We start from the raw sequence: 20,651 nt of genomic DNA on the forward strand, positions 1-20,651 counted from the left end.
AGGAACTGGCAGTAGTACTGGGAGTTGAGCTTGACTCCATCCTCAACCCGAAAAGGCCCCACAAGCTCATCTTTGATGATACCAGCCCAAACCAGTACTCCACCTCCACCTTGCTGGCGTCTGAGTCAGACTGGAGCTCTCTGCCCTTTACCAATCCAGCCACGGGCCCATCCATCTGGCCCATCAAGACTCACTCTCATTTCATCAGTCCATAAAACCTTAGAAAAATCAGTCTTGAGATATTTCTTGGCCCAGTCTTGACGTTTCAGCTTGTGTGTCTTGTTCAGTGGTGGTCGTCTTTCAGCCTTTCTTACCTTGGCCATGTCTCTGAGTATTGCACACCTTGTGCTTTTGGGCACTCCAGTGATGTTGCAGCTCTGAAATATGGCCAAACTGGTGGCAAGTGGCATCGTGGCAGCTGCACGCTTGACTTTTCTCAGTTCATGGGCAGTTATTTTGCGCCTTGGTTTTTCCACACGCTTCTTGCGACCCTGTTGACTATTTTGAATGAAACGCTTGATTGTTCGATGATCACGCTTCAGAAGCTTTGCAATTTTAAGAGTGCTGCATCCCTCTGCAAGATATCTCACTATTTTTGACTTTTCTGAGCCTGTCAAGTCCTTCTTTTGACCCATTTTGCCAAAGGAAAGGAAGTTGCCTAATAATTATGCACACCTGATATAGGGTGTTGATGTCATTAGACCACACCCCTTCTCATTACAGAGATGCACATCACCTAATATGCTTAATTGGTAGTAGGCTTTCGAGCCTATACAGCTTGGAGTAAGACAACATGCATAAAGAGGATGATGTGGTCAAAATACTCATTTGCCTAATAATTCTGCACTCCCTGTATATGCCAAGTGTATTTTAAAAAGAGCAATTGTAAGTTTTACTGCTGTTTACATTAAAATAAAAATTGTTTCAACAGTAGCTTAAAATTATAGCTTTAGTTGCTAAATATTTGCAATCTTATATATACCAACCACCCCCTTTCACAATTGGAATTCTTGCTGCAGTGAAAATCAGAGTGCTGCCATCAGAAGATTTATCTTTTTTTCCATTGGTTAAAATTTGATAATTTTCTTATAATTTCTCTTTCGAGTTATCCCTCTTGTTATATGTGCACTTCTCTGTCTAGAATAGATTTACCTGTGAACCTGCTGAGAAAGAGAAATGGAACAGGGCAGTATTCAGTAAACGGATGAGAGCAAGAGATATGAAGTAGAGGAGGAAGGCGGTAGAGACAGATAATGTAATAAGATATGCTAGTTGGGAAGAGCACAAAAGGTACATAGAGAAAGACGAGGTAACCAGAAGCAAAGATTCACAGTGGTGGTAAGAGGAAGATTTAGGTAGAGAAAAAGAGGCAAAGAAATAGCTAGTGTGGTAGATATAGGAAGAAAAAAAATGTCGCGAGAGACTAAGCTCTACAGTACGAGGGGTAAAAGAAAGAGGTAATGTGTAAACACTAGAGAGGTGAAGACAGCAAGAGGCAGACAGACTTAAGGAGAAACAAAGAGATGCAAGGTAGAGATACAGCAAACAGGAGATCTATAGATTAATGGGTTATGTTAATCAGTGAAGAACAGAGAAAAGTAGAGGGGTGAAGGGCAGAAAAAAAAAAGTGATGTAGAGAGTAAAGAGGTAGCTGAAAGGCATTTGTGAAACAGAGGAAGAAGAGTGAGGATTATACAGTGGGAGAGAGTTCATATATAGAAAAAGGGGAAGATGGTGAGGTAAAAAGATCTAAAACAAAAAATAAGGGGTTGGGAGAGCTAGCTGAAGTGGAAACAGGTGAAATCTAAATGGCAGTCCAGAGAGAAAAGAAAAGAAAAGAAAAAAAAAAAAAACGGAGACAGAGAGAGTTGTTAATGGTAGAAAAAAAGAACAAAGAGGTATGCAAAACGGATTAAGATATTTCACAGTGGTGTGGTATTTTATAAAATATCTACTTGTCCATGGTTGCTTCATAAATAGTCCAGTCCTGTAAAAAAAAAAATACATACTTGTCTCTTTGGTACCATGTAGTGAGGTGACAAATTATGGCAGCAATGGCATTATGTAAGACCTCGGATAATAGCCTATTTGTTATAGTTGGGCATTAGTACTAGCAATGTCCCTATTTTGCAACCTTTCCGCAGACCTGCATACTGGGGATAGAGGTAGCAGCAAGTAATAGTTCCAAGGATGGAATACCATTTTGAGTTTGTGCAAACCTACAAACTTGCATGTTTGGAAATGTACTCCTGACAAATGCCAGAAGTACAGCTTTTTCCATGGATGGGGAAAAAGTAGTTGAAGGGAAAGTGAACTTGTAAACGCTCAACAGATTTCTGCATGAATGAATCTACACATGCATATTTGCTCATGCTAAAATACAGTTTACAAATACTTTCTAGGAGTACAATTTCCTGGACTACTTCTGTAAATTCTTAACAGTTCATGAAAAAAGTTAATCCACACTAATCCAAAAACATATACCATGGGGGTCATTTGATTACTGCTATATTGGACACTCCTGGAATGGGATTTCACCCTTCAGGATTCCTTGGACTGAGGAGGCAGGGCACAGCCTGCACAACGAGCTAAAAGCACTCTAAGACCCTGGCAGCACGGGACATGCCCAGACATGTGCCCGGGCCAAGACCGGGCCCGTCTGAGCCTGGACCAGGCAGAGTCGAGTTTATCTGGCTAATTGCAGAGGCCTGTTAGGGGGAGTTGTTCAATGGCAAAGCATAAAGCGGTTGCGCTCCTGGATCCCCCAGTTGAGAAGGTGGGCCTATTAGCCAACTCTGTTTGGGGTAAATCCTCTATTCTCACCTATTTGTCCTCAGCGGTGGGGGCACTTACTGAAGAAATAGTCATTGTGGAGGATGAATTAGCTAAGCAGACTAATAGTACTCGCTTGAACCTTACTCAGTTGCAACTCTTCTCCCAGACACTGTCTTCCCAGCCGTTGCTGCAGACAGTCTGGAGAGGGGTCAGAACCCTACGCTTCCCTTAGGCACAGGAGGCGCTATTCAGACCAAGGCACTTATGCACCAGCCACTCTAGAACACTTCAGTCGGCCAGAAACAGACTCGCATTGAACCAGCACCTCCAGCTGCCTAGAGGAAACAAGCATTGGCAAAGCCAATAGGTCTTGCCTATGCGAGATTTATTGGTTTTGCTAATGGTTTTTAGCTATGATGCAAATGGCTAAAAGTCATGTAAAAAAGCTGTATGACAACAGCATTGTGCGCTTTATACCGCTTTTTTTTTTATACTCCGTTATGCTGTACTGAAGCCAACGCTCATGTATAATATGGCTATAAAAACAGACAAAGCCAATAGATCTTGCATGCATAGTAGAGACCTATTGGCTTTACCAATGCTTAGTATGGAATGTCAACATAAGTTGTAGGCAGACAGAAAACTCCAATAGGTTACAGCTTTCATTACACTGATGCTTTAGGCCATGTGTTACTTTGGGTGCAATGGGTATAAAAGAACCACAAAAAAAAAAAAAAAAAAAAAGCACTCCTAACTGCTGGTTTAATAGCAAAATACAACAATAATCGGTGTTCAGTGGGTTTCCTAGAGCTTTTGGACCCTGTGCCACTGCACCTGCTGCACCATACAAATCGTGGCCCCTACTGCCTACAAGGTAACTGCGCTTGTGACTGCTTGTTTACTAGCATAATATAGCAAAAAATCTGCGTTCAGTGGGTTTCCCAGAGCCTTGGCCCCTGTGCCACTACAACTGCTGTACCATCCAGATCATGGCCCTATTGCCTGTAACATAACTGCGCTTGGAACTGCTGGTTCAGTGGCAGAATATAGTAAGAATCAGTGCTCGGTGGGTTTCCTAGAACTTTGGGGCAGTGACACTGCACCTGCTGCACCATCCAAATCATGAGTTTGGGACTGCTTATTCAGTGGTAACAGCAATAATCGGTGCGCTAGGTTTCATAGAGATTTTGGCCCCTATGCCAATGCACCATCCAAATCATGGCTCTACTGCCTGTAAGGTAACTGCGTTTGTGACTGCTTGCCTTGTGGTAACATTTAGCAATAATCTGTGATCGGTGGGTTTCCTTGAGCTTTTGGCCCCAGTGCAACTGCACCTGCTGAACCAGCCAAATCATGGCCCTAGTGCCTGCGAGGTATCATGAGGAAACCATTTATATCCAGCAGCTTGTGACCGCCTTCCTAGTAGTCACAAATAGAAATGATCTGTGCTCAGTGGGCTTCCTAGAGATTTTGGCCCCTTAGCAACTGCACCTATTGCAACATCCAAATCATGGCCCTAGAGCTTGCAAGGTATCATGAGGAAACCATTTATATCCAGTAATGTATGTGCTCTGGAAAAGGTACAATTACAGAGGGAAATCATTATTTTGTAGGTAAACACAAAAGCTTTAAAATAAAAATAAATAAAAAAGAAATCTTCAAACGTATCCAACTCTCTCAAACGAGTTGCCACACGTCATAAATAAAGGATATGCTTTACACATTAAAGTGAAAACCAAGCAGTGTTAAATTGTGTTACGATGTGGCTGGCTCTTTTCTGTGAAAATATCTTATCTTGTGTTTGACAGCAGATGGGCCATAAGCAGTGTAAATTGCCCTGTGTCTAAAATAAAATAAAAAGGGCACAAGCAGGCTCCATGGAGAAAGGCTGCATTCTCCTTTCCTATAAAGGCTGTCACTTTGAAGACAGCAGAAACCAAAACAAAATAACCAAGCTCCCTGGAATACACAGCTTGATGTCGGACCTCGGTCTATGAACGCCCAGCAAACGTGACAGGTAAGAACAAGATTTAAAGGCCTGTTGACAGAAAAGGAGTTTGTGGAAGTATTCAGTGAACACAGCTTTCTCTTCCGGTGCGACAAACGGGAGCTGAACAGCCAACAGCAAATAAAGCCAGCAAATAGGAAGCAAGAAAATGTAAGTTACAAACTGAATGCATGCCCAGGTCAACTTTCTGAAACTCCCCAAGATGTCTTTAGCATACCTAGACAGCTGTGCTTTCTGGTAGACTGAGACCTAAAAAAATGATAGGGTAGGTTCCAGGCAGAAACCTCGAACCCATTTGCTCTCAGGATGCAGTGCCCGTGACCATCCTAATGAATTATGAGGGCAATTTAACAGGAAGCACCAAGTACTGGGTGCTCCTGGACAGTCTATATGTGAAAGTAGAGACTCTTTACAAAAGTCTTTTGGAGCCCATTGTCACTCATTTGGACCAGACTGAGAAAACAGTGACAGAAAATGCCAAGTATGTCATGCGTTGCACTTCCCCGCCTAGGTCTAATGGGGTGGGTGGTCCCATGCAACAATGGGCTGTAAGGAACTTGCAGTGGACCTTATCGCTCATCATGGGCACCCATATTGGGGGGGGGGGGGGGGGGGGGATATTGGGTGAAGAGACACTTCTCGTTCTACTTTATGTGGAAGATGTCGTGTTGATGGCAAGAACTGCCAGGGTCTTCAAGCCCTTTTGAACTCCAAGTGTTTATGAAGGACTTCGATTTAAGTATCAACATTGGTAAATCCCACAACGGTGGTGGACCCTAGTTCTACAAAATCTCTGATCTTTAAGGTGGGGAAATAGGCCTTGTCCCGGGTCAGCAACTTGTCATACCTGGGCACCATGTTTGATTCAGGATTGCGTTGGACTCCCTTGCTCAATGGGAGAAAAGGGCTGACCTGGTAAGATCTAATGCAGCAGTCTATTTGCAGATAAATTGGGCAGGAAGCCAATTGGGGCCTTACTGCAGGTGTATGAGGCTAAGCATGCCCCGAAAGCAGCCGGAGTTACAGAGAGCATAAAGCCATCCAGGTGGTAGAAACTAAATTTAAGAGACGATGACTCAGTGCTCCTCAAATTAATCCTTTTTAATTCACAAACAACTGGGACCAAGTACCTTACAGACACAATAGCTTTGTGCCCACACACTATTATGTTTGATAAATACATGGGCCAAGTGCGGTCCCTACTTAAATAAAGTAATTTTGAAGGATTGTCTGTCCCTTGATCATGCTCATTATATTTCATGATTTGTATATATTAGGATTTCATGTCAGAACTTTGCAAGGGCAGAGCTGTTTTTTTTAATCCGGATCGGATTGTCAAGATTGACTATAAGTGGGTCGAGGAGAATATTTTTTGAAGCTGAGGTCCCTAGACAGAGAGCAGACGCCCTTACTTAAGCAATCAGGGGCAAAGGTTCGTGCTGCAGAAATCCTCTCCATCTATGGACCATGAATGGTTTCGGCTAACGCAGTTCAGGTTAAGCTTGCTTCCACAGCTGATTGCATTTCCTTGGGGCTGGCATGGTCTTTCTGCTCTAGCCCCCGGCAGTTGCAATCAGATTTCCCCGTAGGACACTATGTGTTGGAAATGGCCCTTTTTTGCATGGTTATCCCCAAACTTTTTGCCTTCTTCCTTCTATTTTCTCAGGTCTGTTTTTGCTGCTTTGTCTCTGCGCACTTTACCACTACTAATCAGTGCTAAAGTGCAAGTGCTCCCAAGGTAAATTGTACTGTTGATTGGTTTATCCATAATTAGCACATCTGATTTACTGGTAAGTCCCTGGTAAAGTGCACCTGAGGTGCCAAGGGCCTGCAAATCAAATGCTACCAGTGGGCCTGCAGCACTGACTGTGCCACCCACATAAGTAGCCTGGTAAACATGGCTCAGACCTTGCACTGCAGTGTCTGTGTGTGCAGTTTTAAACTGTACCCACTTGCCAGGCACAAACCGTCCCTTTTGGTACATGTAAGGCACCCCTAAGGTAGGCCCTAGGTAGCCCCATGGGCAGGGTGCAATGTATTTAAAAGGTAGAGCACATACTGGTGTGTTTTACATGTCCTAACAGTGAAACACTGCCAACTTCGGGTTTCACTGTTGCAAGGCCTATCTCTCTTATAGGTTAACATGGGGACTGCCTGTAAATAACTTGAAAGCGCAGCTTCCCTTCGACGGCAGATAGTAGTATGGAGTTTGGGGGTCTCTGAACTCACAATTTAAAAATATATCTTTTAGTGAAGTTGGTTTTTAGATTGTGTGTTTGAAAATGCCATTTTTAGAAAGTAGGCATTTCCTTGCTTAAACCATTCAGTGACTCTGCCTGTTTGTGGATTCCCCGTCTGGGTCAGTTTGACAATTGGGCTGTTCACATCTCTCCTCTAGACAGTGACACAAAGGGAGCTGGGGTGTAGCCTGCATATCCGGATGAGCCATCTGGGCTACAGTGGAGGGAGGAGTGGTCAGTTACACCTGAAAGGATTGTCCCTGCCCTTACACAATGCAGTCTCCAACTTCTTGGTGTGTGTCTGCGGCCTGGCCTGAACAAGGAAGGATCTTGCAAACTCTTGAGACTTTGCTTTGAGGTTTACCAACTTCAAAGGCCGAAAGGGGTATAAGAGGAAGACCCAAAACCCCAGACTTTTAGAATTTTTCTGGAATTAAAAGGAACCTCTGCCCGGGAGAAGAGCTGAAGAGCTGGAGGAGGAGCACTGTTCCTTTGCTGTGTTGTGCTGTGTTGCTTTGCTGGACTGGCCTGCAGTTGCTGCTTATGCCTGAAAAGAGGGCAAAGAGTGAACTTTGCTGGGTGTACTGCATGAAAGATTTCTCCAAGGGCTTTGCCTCCTGTTGGAAGTCTCAGGGACAAACACTTCAGCTTCCGTGACGTGCAGCACTGGGAACTGTGTGTTTTGTGTTGTTCAAGAGGAGAAACCACTGTGATGCGGCCAACTAAGCCGTTGGCCTGCACCGTGACCTGTGACGCCTGAAGGAGCCGCACTGCCCCGCTTTGCACCGTGACACTGGTCTCACTGATGCCGTCATCGGATGACTTCCCGGAGCCACTGCTCGCACCGTGACCTGTGGGCCCCGCACTCCGGCATCGCCTGCTCACACCTCAGCTTGGGCCTCCCAGACGACACTCCTGCGGACACCAGCGCCGCTGCCTGCACTGTGGCCTGTGGACACCGCTCGTGAGGTATACAAAGCACTGTCCCGTCCCACAGCACAGCCCCAGTCCCCCAATGCCAGCACCATCGACTTCAGTGTTGTAATCAGGCACCCTGCCTGCACTGTGGCCTGTGGACACCGCTAGTGAGGGTCATGAAGCACCGTCCACACCGCTGGCTTGGGCCTACCGACTACAGCACTTCAGCAACAATGACGACGACGCTGCCTGCACCGTGACCTGTGGGCACTGCACATCGCATCGTTCTGCTTCGCACCACAGAGCCGACGCCATCCACGCCAGCGCTCCTGACTACATCAGCCCGGAGTTTGATCTGCAACGCGTGTGACTTCAAGGGCCTGACGACCCCTGCACTGACTCCGGAACGGACACCAGCAACACAGCTCTCCGGAGCTCACAGCGAGGATCTCGACGCCCTGCAAATCCAAAGGTACAGTTTGCGGGTCTTTGACACCGTAGCCAGCCTGAACTGTTGGCTTTGTTGATCACGACGACGTGATAGGTCCACATGGGGCTATCGACTTCAAGGAACTGTATTCCTGAGTAAATGTTGCAAAATTCATATCTTTAACACCGTATGTTGGATTTGTATCATTTTGGTCTTGTTACACAGATAAATATTAGCTATTTTTCTAAAACTGGTGTGGTGTGTCCTTTTGTAGTGTTTTCACTTATTACTGTGTGTTATATGCCAATACTTTATACACTGCTTCTGAGATAAGCCTGACTGCTCGTGCCATGCCACCAAGGGGGTGAGCAGGGGTTATCTGAGGGTGTATCTCCCTTATGATTAGAGTAAGGTCCCTACTTGGACAGGGTGCAAACCGACTGCCAACTAGAGACCCCATCTCTAACACTATGCACTCCCATATGTTCTGTAAATATTTTGAAGTTCCCAGGAAAGCCTAAATTGTTCCCCTTTCAAAAGCTTATCATTTTACTCAAGTGCCCCATGCTATCCTGTTTTTACAATTGTTGTCTGCAGAGATAATCCCTTACAATGCTAGTTTTCTTAAAGGTGCTCTGCGACCGAGAAATTCAATGGGAGATTGACTGTAATGACGTAATCATGCTAGGCGTAGGAAGGTATTCTGTATTGAGACTGTCTTTTTTGCCTTTATGTAATGTTTTATATTTTTAAGGCTTTGTTGTGTGCATTTATATATTTTGGATTGATTTTAGGTTGATGCTTCTATGGTTATTCTTTTTAACTGCATAAACTGCTTTGACCATGACTATCATGGGTGCACGTTCGTGACTTTCTTTAGGAAATGGGCCCCTACTTAAGTCTGGTGTTAACAAAGACCTTTTGTTTTTATTAAAATTCTGTCTCACTCTCTCTATCCATCCATCCATGGGCTGGTTTCACTTTCAGTGATAGCAAAGTTGCTCATTCACAAGGAGCGTATTGGCACACAAAGTGGTTTTGTTCAGTTCCAGTTAATGTGTTCTTTTTGTGGCTGAAAAAATACTTTTGCTTTTTGCAAATGTTTGTTGAACCACTGAGCCCTCACCATTTTAACAAAACGTTTTACAAAAGTCATGACAAAGCAAAATGCGCACTGACAAAACTAAACAAGCATCTGCAATGCAATGGGTATCACATTTGTTCGACTTAGCGTTGTAAAGTCCCAACTGGACTTTTACTGCCACATAAATAGAAAATTTAAAGTAATACAGTTTTACATAGGTGACTCGATTTAAGGCGACTCGATTTAAGGCGCCACGCCATGACCATGCAGGAGCACAAAAAATGAAACAGAAGTTCGCTCACTGTCAAACGCATCAGCAAATGTGCAGCAAGATCGCGCTGCGTAGGAAGTAAAAAAGAAAAAGGTAGTCCCAAAACTATGCTGAAAACATGGAGCCTCGTATGTTTTCAGTAGTTGTCCGGTGTGCTCGAGGAGGGCTAAACACTGTAAAAGGCATGACGTATACATGCCTTTCACAAATAAAATCAATTGATTCTTGAAAGGCAAGCCCATGAACCAACTAAACTGATTAGTGTGCGGTGGGCGAGGTTGAAAGCCCAAAGAGATTACAGCAGGCTACAGCGCTTGTGCACTCGATCCTAGAAACTGACACCCAATGTCCGACCTACTGGCTTTGCCAATGCTTGTTATTTTCATGTTTCCCACAATTTTTTGGGAACTGATTAAAATGATTTTCTATTATGAATATTTTTGGAAATACCAGCATGCATCAATATATTTTACTTATGATGCTTCAAAGAAACTGTAGTTGAGCAAAACATTATTCCTGGTTGCATTTTTTGTGAAGATTTTATTTTGAAAGCACGGAATCATCAATCTTTCTGTCAAGCTTCTGTAAGTATTTATATTTGATCAGGGAGCACTCTAGGAGCATTAAACATAGCCTCTTTGTTAAACTTTGCAAACTTGGGTACTGGAACTACAGTAAGTAGTGCAGTCAAAGCTTACAACATTTATTTATAGTGCTCACCCTAATAATAAAGGCTTTGCATTAACATACATACAAGTTCGAACAGCATTAACATATGGACACAAATATTATCTCAACTACAGACAACTCCCTTCCCTGCTCCTTATTGTGGTACTGTAAACTGCCAGCCAAAGGATTTGTGCTGCTGGGAATTGGGCCTACTTGTTCCAAGGAAAAAATAAACATGAAATCTGGTTGTCCTTGACCTCGAACAGTATGTGCTGGAAGTTGGGCTATAGGAATTCCACACTCCCTATTTCAGGCGACGAAGGAAAGGGAACAGAGGGAGAACAAGAGAAATCAGAGGTGAAGAGATGAGGCAGTTAACAGAGCTTTATTTAGCAAGAGAGAGCATTGGGGTAGTGAGGTGAGGCGCTGACGGACCTGGTAGGTAAACAGACAGATGAGTTAGAGAGGGGAGAGGTAAGGTAGAGAAAGAACAGAGAGATAAGGCGGTAGAGAAAAAGAGAAACAGGTGAGTTAAAGACAGATAATGTTTGAGTAATGAATCAGATGGCAGAGAGGTAAAGGAAGGTCAGATGGAAAAAGTGCAGTGAGGTCAGAGAGGAATAATGTAGAGAGAGTATTGAGGAAGAAAGAGGGGGCAGAGTGATGGGTATAGGTGCAGGCACAGAATAACAGCACGGGCAAGGTCTTGGGAGAGACGAAATAGTGAGGTATTTTGGGTATACAGAGATAGGAGAGGAAGATGAATGTACGGTACAGAGAGAAGATGACGGTACATAGAGATGGAGAGAGGGTCACGACTGAAGGTGTGAGGTCAAGTAAGGAGAGAGAAATTACACAAAGTATAATTTAACTGCCACCAACTGCCTGAGAGTACAAGGGCTGGCCACATTTACATACTAAGAGGCAGAGTTACTCCACTGTGCTGTGCAATGGAGAGAACGCAGTGCAGAACAATATTTATTAAAAGGGAAATGGCCTGCCACTGTTTACTACCCCAGTGCTGATGCGCAAACAACCTTTGCACCTTGGTGCATGGACATCTGTGCACTATCTAGTATAGGATTTGTACTAGAAGCGTATCCTTTCAGGATACAAAACTATGTCTGGGCTAACATTCTCAACATTATATGTGTGCAGTGAAGTGCAGTGCACATGTATTGTGTAAAACATTTAGAGAAATCAAAACATTTCTCAATGTTAACAAGAGCATCAAAGCAGAGTTATATTTTTGACGTAAAGCCTGGATTGGCTACTTTAGTTTTTGACGCAAAGTTCGATCTACTATGAGTGCTTGTACTAATCTGCCTAAATTAAAACCAATTAACGCCCCCTAGTCGCAAAGTAGAGCAAAGCACTACCTACACTGAGAAAAGGGTACTTTTCCGGAGCAAAATACCTTTAGTGGCTGGAAACTAAATGCACTTGCAAGAGTTTGCACTGCTTTCTGTCACTTTCATGAAATAGACCTTGGGTTTTTGTTAAGCATGCTTAGTTGTCAAATTAGAAAATACGCAGTTTTTTTGACGAGCAACGTTATTATGATTGGAATTTAGACTGTCCAACTCACTTTAAAAGGGGCCACTTGGAAGGTCAAGGCCTAGGGCAATTGCCCACTTTGCCTATGCCTTAAAACGTCTTTAAAAGGAGGCATGTACTAGTCCTGGTTCCTGCAATAAGTTAGTGACTACACCCAGACACATGCTAATCTTAAACAATCACTATTGCCTCTTCAGAAGCAACAAGTGTGGATAATGTTGGAATGGTGCAGAAACCAGCATATATGGACCAAAATGCAGGTTACCAATTGCTGACTGGTTATGATTTACTATGGATATTTTGTCCCTGAAACTGTCCGATTACAGTCGTAGGTGACATTCCCTTGTCAGTCTTTCCTTCTTATTTCATATTGTTGACACTATTTGGCCTTTTAATCATTTGTTTTACAAGACTTACCTCCTTTGTAAATCACATAGCAAGAGTTTGTAGGCACAATATATCTGACGAGGCGAAACAATCTACACGTGCTTTACCTCAACATTACAATCCATTTAGCACTAACCAAAAATGGACTCAGAGGTTTAGTGTTATGTACATGTTGCAAAGACGTAAAAGGACAGCCATCTGCGTTCTTTTAGAAAGACCAGCAAATCCCTCACATTCAATAAAGTTATAAATAGCCAGGATTCTTTCCCAATGAATGTGTCTAGAGACAACTGAAATTTCAGAACTTCACACTTACTTAACTATTACAACTCAATACATGAAAAACAACAATGAAAGTTCCCAGTCCCCATATACTGCATACCAAACCTTGGATAGCAGAGGCTAATTATCAACAGTCATTTGGTAAAGCAGTAAAAAGCACTCTCAGTGCAAAAAGACCTGTCAGTTTGCTTCCTCATCATTCCTTTTAGGCTAAATTACAAATGCACTTAAATAATGAATATTACAGTCTGTGCTATATGAACAACTTGCACATACATATACAAGCAAAATAGAGATCTGCAAAAGATCTCTACTAATTCCTTCCAATATAGTGAGCTAAACACTATGAATTCAGAAAATGACTGACTGCACACAGTCGTATGCATGTATTTTGTGCAACAAATAAAAAGACACGATTGTGCTTACCATTCGGATGGAACATTTTTGATACAAATCTAACAGTTGGAGGTTTATTTGGATATTCTTCTGAAAATTCTATAACCAGCTTAAATGTACCTGCAAGATAAGGACAAAGGCTTGATGCTAATAAAATTACACACAATGAAAATCAAACACTTTATGGTTAACAAATGGAGCAGCTTAAGAAACATCAGTAATGTCTACTTTGCAAGCAAAAACAAGGATTACAATCTCAACGCAGTCAAACAGTTCCTTACAAATTAGAATGAAATGGCTTAAACAATACTATCAATATACTGGCTCAGTGTCTTCTTGTGAGACTGATGGCTATCAACTGCACACCAACAGCTAGATTGTGCGTGCACATTCAACCTAGAGAAAAGAAAGGCACAGTGCCATTCCAACCTAACTCAATAATTTAGAATATTGTGGATGTGAGCACGCATCTCATTTTGAGTGCTCCAATATTGGAGGTAGAAAACTTAAGGAGTTAGCAGCGTGCGCCAATCAGAGCACTAGTTTTATCAAGGTAGCCAACAGCAGTGCTAAATAAGCAGCCTCACCAATTAGCAATGCAAACAAAAACAACTTAAAGTATTTGCTGCTAAGCCTTTACCCCCTCCTGTTCCAAGCCTTTTTTTTGCCTATTGGGGGTAGTTCGCGCTTCGGCACCTGTAACATTTTGTCCACATAAGCTATCCACACCAAACTTGCATCTGTTTTTTTTCCCCCAACATCCTGGGAATTCTAAAGGTACCCAGGGTTTGCAGATTCCCCTGGTGGCCACTGGGAAATTAGCCAAAATACAGCTGTTTTTTTTGTTGTTTTTTTTGGGGGGGTGCGGGGGCGGAATGGGAAAAAAGTACTGCAGTAGAAAGCATTTGTTTTCTGAAAATGGCATCAACAAAGAGTTTGCGGTACTAAAATCACCATCTTCCCAGCTTTCAAGGAACAAGCAGACTAGATTCAGAAAACCACATTTTTAAACACAGTTTTGGCACTTTACTGGGACATATCCAGTTTTGCCTATTTTTGGGCTTTCAACCTCCTTCCAGTTAGTGACAGAAACGGGTGTGAAACCAATGGTGGATCCCAGAAAGCTACACATTTCTGAATGGTAGAAAAAATTCTGAATTCAGCAAGGGGGCATGTGTATAGATCCTTCAAGGCTTTCCTATAGAAAGGAAAAGTTTAAATTAAAAAACATATTGACATTGAGTTGGGGGAAAAAAAAAAAAAAAAAAAACACCATTTCGGTCTATGATTTTATCTGTAACTTTTGCCAGCCTTGGCAGATTTCCAAAAGCAATATGCAGTTATGTCTGCTGGGCCCTTCTGGTTGCTGGAATATATAGGGCTTGTAGGTTTACCAAAAACCCAAGGTACCCAGATCCAATAAATGAGCTGCACCTTGCAATAGATTTTCACTGTGTACCTGGTATACAGCAATTCATTTGGTATAATATAAAGAGTGAAAAAACGGTATGAAGGAAACAAAGGTATTTCCGAAATGGGCACAAAATGTGGAGTTTGGAAGCAGTGCTTATTCGCACATCTCTGAATTTGGGGGTACCCATACAAGCATGTGAATTACAGGGCATTTCTCAAAATGGCTTTTTTCTTACACACGGTCTTACATTTGGAAGGTGCAAATGCAGAGAAAGACAAATGTTAGTGACACTTGTACTGCTAGACTGTGTCCCCAGACTCCTGATAAATATGACACCTCACTTGTGTGGCAGGCCTATTTCTTGCAACAGGAAATGCCCTAAAATGCAAAGTGGACGCATCACATTTTTCCACTGAAAAATGATGCGTTTTTTTCAAAGTTCCTAACTGTGGATTCTGGGCTCCAGCTCAGCCAGCACTTGGGGAAACCTAGCAAACCTGTAAATTTTTTAAAACTAGACACATAGGGGAATCCAGGATGGGGTGACTTGTAGGTCTCTCACCAGGTTCCGTCACCCAGAATCCTCTGCACACCTCAAAATTTGTCAAAAAACACATTTTCCACACATTTCGGTGATGCAAAGTTCTGGAATCTGAGGGAAGCCACAAGTTTCCTTCCACCCAGCATTCCCCCAAGTTTCCCAATACAAATGATACCTCACTTGTGTGGAAAGGCCTAGTGCCCACAACTGGAAAGGGCCCAATATGTATTGTGAAGACATCAAAATTATTCATCACAAAATGACCTGTTTGTGCAAGGGGGCACCTGTGTTTTTGGTCAGAGGATGGGCAGCCGTCGAGGGAAACCTACCAAATGCAGACATTTCAGAAAACTAGATACCCAAGGGAGTCCAGGGAGGTGTGACTTGCGTGGATCCCCCAGCGTTTTCTTATCCCCTGTAAACCTCAAATTTAGCCTAAAAGAAAAATCACATTTTCCTCATATTTCTGTGTGGGATCATAGCACCGGCTCAGCATTCTCCTCGGTCTCCAAATAAAAATGATATTTCACTTGTGTCGGTGGCCAAGTGGCTGTCACAGGGAAGGGCCAAAAACGTGTAGAAATTGAGGGGGGAATCAAAGCGGGTCCAAAGGGCAATTTTATTTCAAACGATTTTAGGCTGACTATGCTTTGGGCACCCACACGTGGTAGGAATTTTGTGGATTCCATAAGTTTCCATCACAAAAATGTAATGAAAATGCAGGATTTCAGGCAAAGCTGGAGGTTTGCAGGGCATTGTGGTAAGAAAATGGTGTGAGTGCATGTGAAGCACACCACCATGGACTCCCCCAAAGGGCTAATTACACCATCTGTCCCCCAAGGGGGCAGAAATACTTTGGGTTCATTTATTTGTGGCAGGGGCATGGCCATAACCCCTCCACCCCTCATTTTTTTAAAAATTAAATTCTTCCCTGGTGTCTAGTGGGCTTGGGCTTTCTGCCCTCCTCCTTCCCTTCCGCCAGGGTAATACTCACAACCAGCCCTCGAGGGTGTGGGGGGTGGGGATTTGAGCAGAAAGACTGTTGACATCTTTGGAGCAGGTGGGGGGGGGGGGGTGAAGGAAACACTGATAAGCCCATTTTGGGCAGCCCGCACTAAAATTTGAATAATAAAAATTGGTAATCCCTAGTGGCTAGTGTGCTTTCTTTGGTAGGCAGGGGGGGGTGGAAGAAAGACCGTTTACATAAGTTGCGGTGGAGGGGGGGTGGGGGGAGGCATTGGTAAGCCCATTTTGGGCAGGCCCCCCACGCCACAATGGGCCATATGTACGAACACTTTTTCCCATAGACACAGAATGGGGAAAAACCTTTGCTACATCTGGCCCTAAGTGTGGAAAAAAAACTAATACCTAGTGGACTTTCTGCACCGGGGGCTGGATGGGGTAGGCACAAAGACTGTTTACATATTTGGGGGTGGGTTGTGGCACTGACATGCCCATTTTAGGTAGCCCTTCCGAGGGGTGTGGAATTTATTAAAATATCTATTTGTCCATCGAACAGGTTGCTTCTTAAATCTAGTTGTTCTGTATCCCTTTGGTTCCATGTAGTGCAGTGACTAATTATGGTAGCAATCTCATTATGTAAGAGCTCTGATAATAGCCTCTTCTATTATGCCAAGGCTAAAACTATAGTAGGGCCTGAATACTTTGCAATGTCAAACCCTACTATAGCAATTTCCTTATTTTGCCACCTTTCCGCAGATCTACATACTTGGTCTGGAGGAAGCAGTAAGCAATTGTAATGCCTTGGAGTCTGGAAACCTACATGTTTTAAGGATTTTCACCAGCTTTACTCTAAAATTTCCCAATACTGAGAAAGGTTGGAAATTTACTTCTGACAAGTGCAGAAGTATAAGTTCTTCCAGGGTTGGGGAAAAAAGTGGTTGGAGGGAAAGTAAATTTGTAAGCACTCAATATATTTTCGCATGAGCAAATCTACACATGCAGAATTGCTCATGCTAAAATACATCTGACAAATATTTTCTAGAAGTAAGATTTCCTGGTCTACTTCTGTAAGTTCTTGTGAATTCATAACAGCCACTGCTTCAAACATACCATGGGTGCACTTTTGTGACTTGCTTTAAGAAACTGGTCCCTAATTAGGTCTGGCGTTACTCAAGACATTTTGTTTTTATTAAATTTCTATTTCTCTCTCTATCGGCTGGCTTTACTGTGTGTGATCGCATTCTGCTCTTCCACAAAGAGCATTGCGCCACACAAAGTAGTTGTGCTCAGTTCCAGGAATTCCCGGGGCAACCAGTGGCGTAACAAAACTGGATGGGGCCTCCTGCAAATAACATGAAGGGGGCCCCCCTCCAAACTCACACACGGCAGGTACGGTGCTGGGGGCCACCCCCACTCTGCAGAGGATGCGGGGCCTTTGTTACGCCACTGGTGGCAATGTCTGCTTTTTTAGACTAAAATAAAAAACTTTTTGCTAGTGTTTTTTATTACAATGGTGAGGACCTGGCAGCTCCCACAACAATAAAGTGTTATAAAAGCCATGTCAAAATGAGACAGCATTGACAAAACCAAAAGAAACACAAAAAATGTCAGATCGGTTGGCTTTGCCAGTGCTTGTTTATTTTCATGCTTCCCATAATCTTCTTGAAAATGATTACAATGAATTTACATTAGGAATATTTTTGGGGAAATAGTAGCATGAATCAACACATTTTACTAAAATGATGCTGCAAAGAAACAGCACCTAAAATGTCATAGTATTGAAATGTTTTTTTTCCTACTTGCATTTATTTTTTAACATTTTATTTTGAAAGCAAATAACAGTCAATCTTGCTTACAAGCTTCTACAAATATCTGCATCTAATCAGAGAGCATTCTGGGAGCATTATACTTAGCCGCATAATGTTAAACTTTTCAAATGTGTACAAACTTTTTATTTTTTTTACTGGAACCACTATAAGTAATGCAGTGTGACCTTAAAACGTTTATTTAAAGCGCTCACCAGAATAATAAAAGGATTTTCATTAATGAACAATTAATTCAAGTTCGAACAGGATTAACATATGGACACACACTAACTCAACTGCAGACAGTTCCCCTCTCTGTAAACTGACAGCCAAAGGGTTTGTGCTGCTGGGGGCTGGACCTACTTGTCCCAAGGACAAACTAAACATGATAACGTGATGCCCTTGACCCCAATTTGGCCTGGGCGTCGGGCTTAAGGTATTCCACATCCCTGCTCCCAGTCCTATACATTTATTAAAAAAAATAATAATAATAATAATAAAAAAACCTCCTGGTGCCTAATGCACTTTCTATCCCCCACCCCCGGGGACAGATCAGGGGGGGGTCGGGGGGGAGAGAGATGGTTGGGGCATAAAGACTAAAGCCCAATGGGCTGCTCCGCCCGCTGGTCACTAATGAGTGGATCCCTGCTTGGGAATTGTTCTCCTGCAGTGATCCCCAAGCAGCGATCCATTAGGGAGGGGTACTACTGGAAGGGGGAGATTCTCCTCTTTTCAACGATACCTCTCCCGCACGCCTCAGTGCTTGGGGGGTTGAGATAGCCCCCGAGCACCAAGGCAGGGAAAGTGAAATGAGCAGATCTCATTTCTCTTTAGTTTTCACTGAAATGCCCGCACCAGAGGGAATTCCTGCTCGTATGCAGAGGATGGTCGTGAGCCCTCCTCTGCACACGAGCTCCGCTGCGGAGGACCGCTCTCGGCAAGATTTTTGTTTACAGAACTTTCAAACTGGAAAAAAAATGACTTAAGTTACTGCCTACAAGGTGGGGAGACCGAGAACTCCTCTCCTGTCCGATTTTGCCATAGCTCATAAGTGACATCATATACATGACTGGTTTTCTGTCCAAAACTGTTCTAGCATCGAAATAACTTGACTTTCTGAACTGTTTTTTTTTTTTTTTTTTTTTAATCAAACAGAAAACATCATTTTGCCTCTGATGATATGAGAATGTCAAACACTTGCAAGCTTTAGATATCAGACGATAAAACTCCAAGGTGTCCGAATGTCCATCATCAGGGGCTATGTATTTACCCATTTCACTAGTCTGGTCAACCTCAGGGAGTGCTACTTCCAGATCCTCAACAGTTTCCCCTCCAGCTGGGAAGGCTGCTGGATCAACATTCACACTGTGGAAGCAGTAGTCTGTGGTAGTATTGATACGACTTCAGGAATCACCCATGCCACATAAGTTAGATCTGGCTGGGGGCCTTCATGATAAAAAGTTTGCATCATATTGTGGAGTAGATTAAAATAAATAATTTGCTACTCCTATGTATGGCTTTAATAGGCCACTTCTCATAATGCTGATAGGATCTATAAGAGTACTCCTTCTTAACAATAACCTGTTTCCTGATTATAAAGGTACTAAAAAAAATCTTACCTTTTATTCTGCAAACATCTAGGCAGTTGCTGATACAATCACTGATTATTAGCAGATAGGATTACTTTGTTTTATGTTGGGTCCTTCAATTTATCTAATGCACAGATTGCAGTCAATGCAGAACTCTGCAGCTACACTGGTATTAGGCATTTGTAAATTAGACCACATCTTCACTCACTCAAAGCTGAAAAAAACACATTAGCTCCCAGTACAGAAAAATAGGTCACAGTTCTGGGAATCAATTAACCCTCAAAGAACCACTTTCCATGTTTATTCAGCTTTCTACCAAAGATCAGGATACTGAATTGCAATGGGTTAGTTATTGAATTTGTATTCCAGTAGAACTACAGACCTTGTAATACATTCTGCTGACAAAATGCAGTTTTATCAAACAAGACAGTGTTGGCAGCATATTGTAATTTAGTAACTGCATGACCTCTATTATTAGAGGACATGATCTAGCGTTATTAAAAACCTTTCCTACTTGTCTACGATAGGGGTTGAAAAGAAGAAGTGCAAGCATGCACCACAGTTGGATTTTATTTTGCTACACACTAAGGTATTATACCCTGGCTGCGACTGTAGTCATGTATCACAATAAAATAGCAGAACAGTACCTTGGAGGCAATTTTGGAATACCTCTGTTTAAATGTTTTTTCCCCAAAGACGTTGCCCCCTGATCCTGTCAAAAGCGTTTTAAACTCTATAACACATACACAGAGCACACAGAGTTATATAAAATACCCTAAACATTCAAAAGGGCAATATTTTGACAACAGTGCCCCTTTCCATCCTGAAACCTGCACAGAATATTGACAAATTGTGGTTTTCTTCTGCCCAAGCAGCAAAATCTTCCACTAAATTGTATACAGAGGGTGTGGCCAAGATGGCAGATGAGTAGGACGTGGAATTGGTCCTCTCCCTGTACACCAGCAGGACCGGCGGAAATTCCCCCCCCCCCCCCCACATCACCGCTAACTCACTGCACACAGCACCACCCGCACATATGGGGAAGGAGTCCGAGGCGAAATGGGGGCACTTTGACTCAGGCAGAAGCCCCTAGAGCGTTGAGGGGCCATCGACGAAGATCGGGCGAGCACAAGAGGAAAGCAACACGGAACGATGTACGAGGCCCACAACTGAGCCGAAAACATCACACACGGATAGGCTTGTGACCGTGCAAAGATGTGAGGCGCACGCAAGGGAAGCTGGTTTTGATGCAGTGCCGGCACTCCGCCGGGGACGAGGAAGACCCCTTTGGCAGAGCGTAAGGCTCGCTCCCAGCGAGTGAG

General features: G+C 43.1%; 1 protein-coding gene across 1 annotated transcript in view; it reads right to left on the bottom strand.

Annotated features, from left to right (window-relative positions):
* Positions 1–20,651, bottom strand: part of UBE2B (ubiquitin conjugating enzyme E2 B) — a 101,834-nt gene that overhangs the window by 34,273 nt on the left and 46,910 nt on the right. Inside the window, exon 4 of the mRNA XM_069199213.1 lies at positions 13,048–13,137. Within this exon, the coding sequence (XP_069055314.1) occupies positions 13,048–13,137 (90 nt within the window). The remainder of the gene's footprint in view (positions 1–13,047; positions 13,138–20,651) is intronic.

Source organism: Pleurodeles waltl, chromosome 7 (genome assembly GCF_031143425.1).
Source record: "Pleurodeles waltl isolate 20211129_DDA chromosome 7, aPleWal1.hap1.20221129, whole genome shotgun sequence".
NCBI classification, from domain to species: domain Eukaryota; kingdom Metazoa; phylum Chordata; class Amphibia; order Caudata; family Salamandridae; genus Pleurodeles; species Pleurodeles waltl.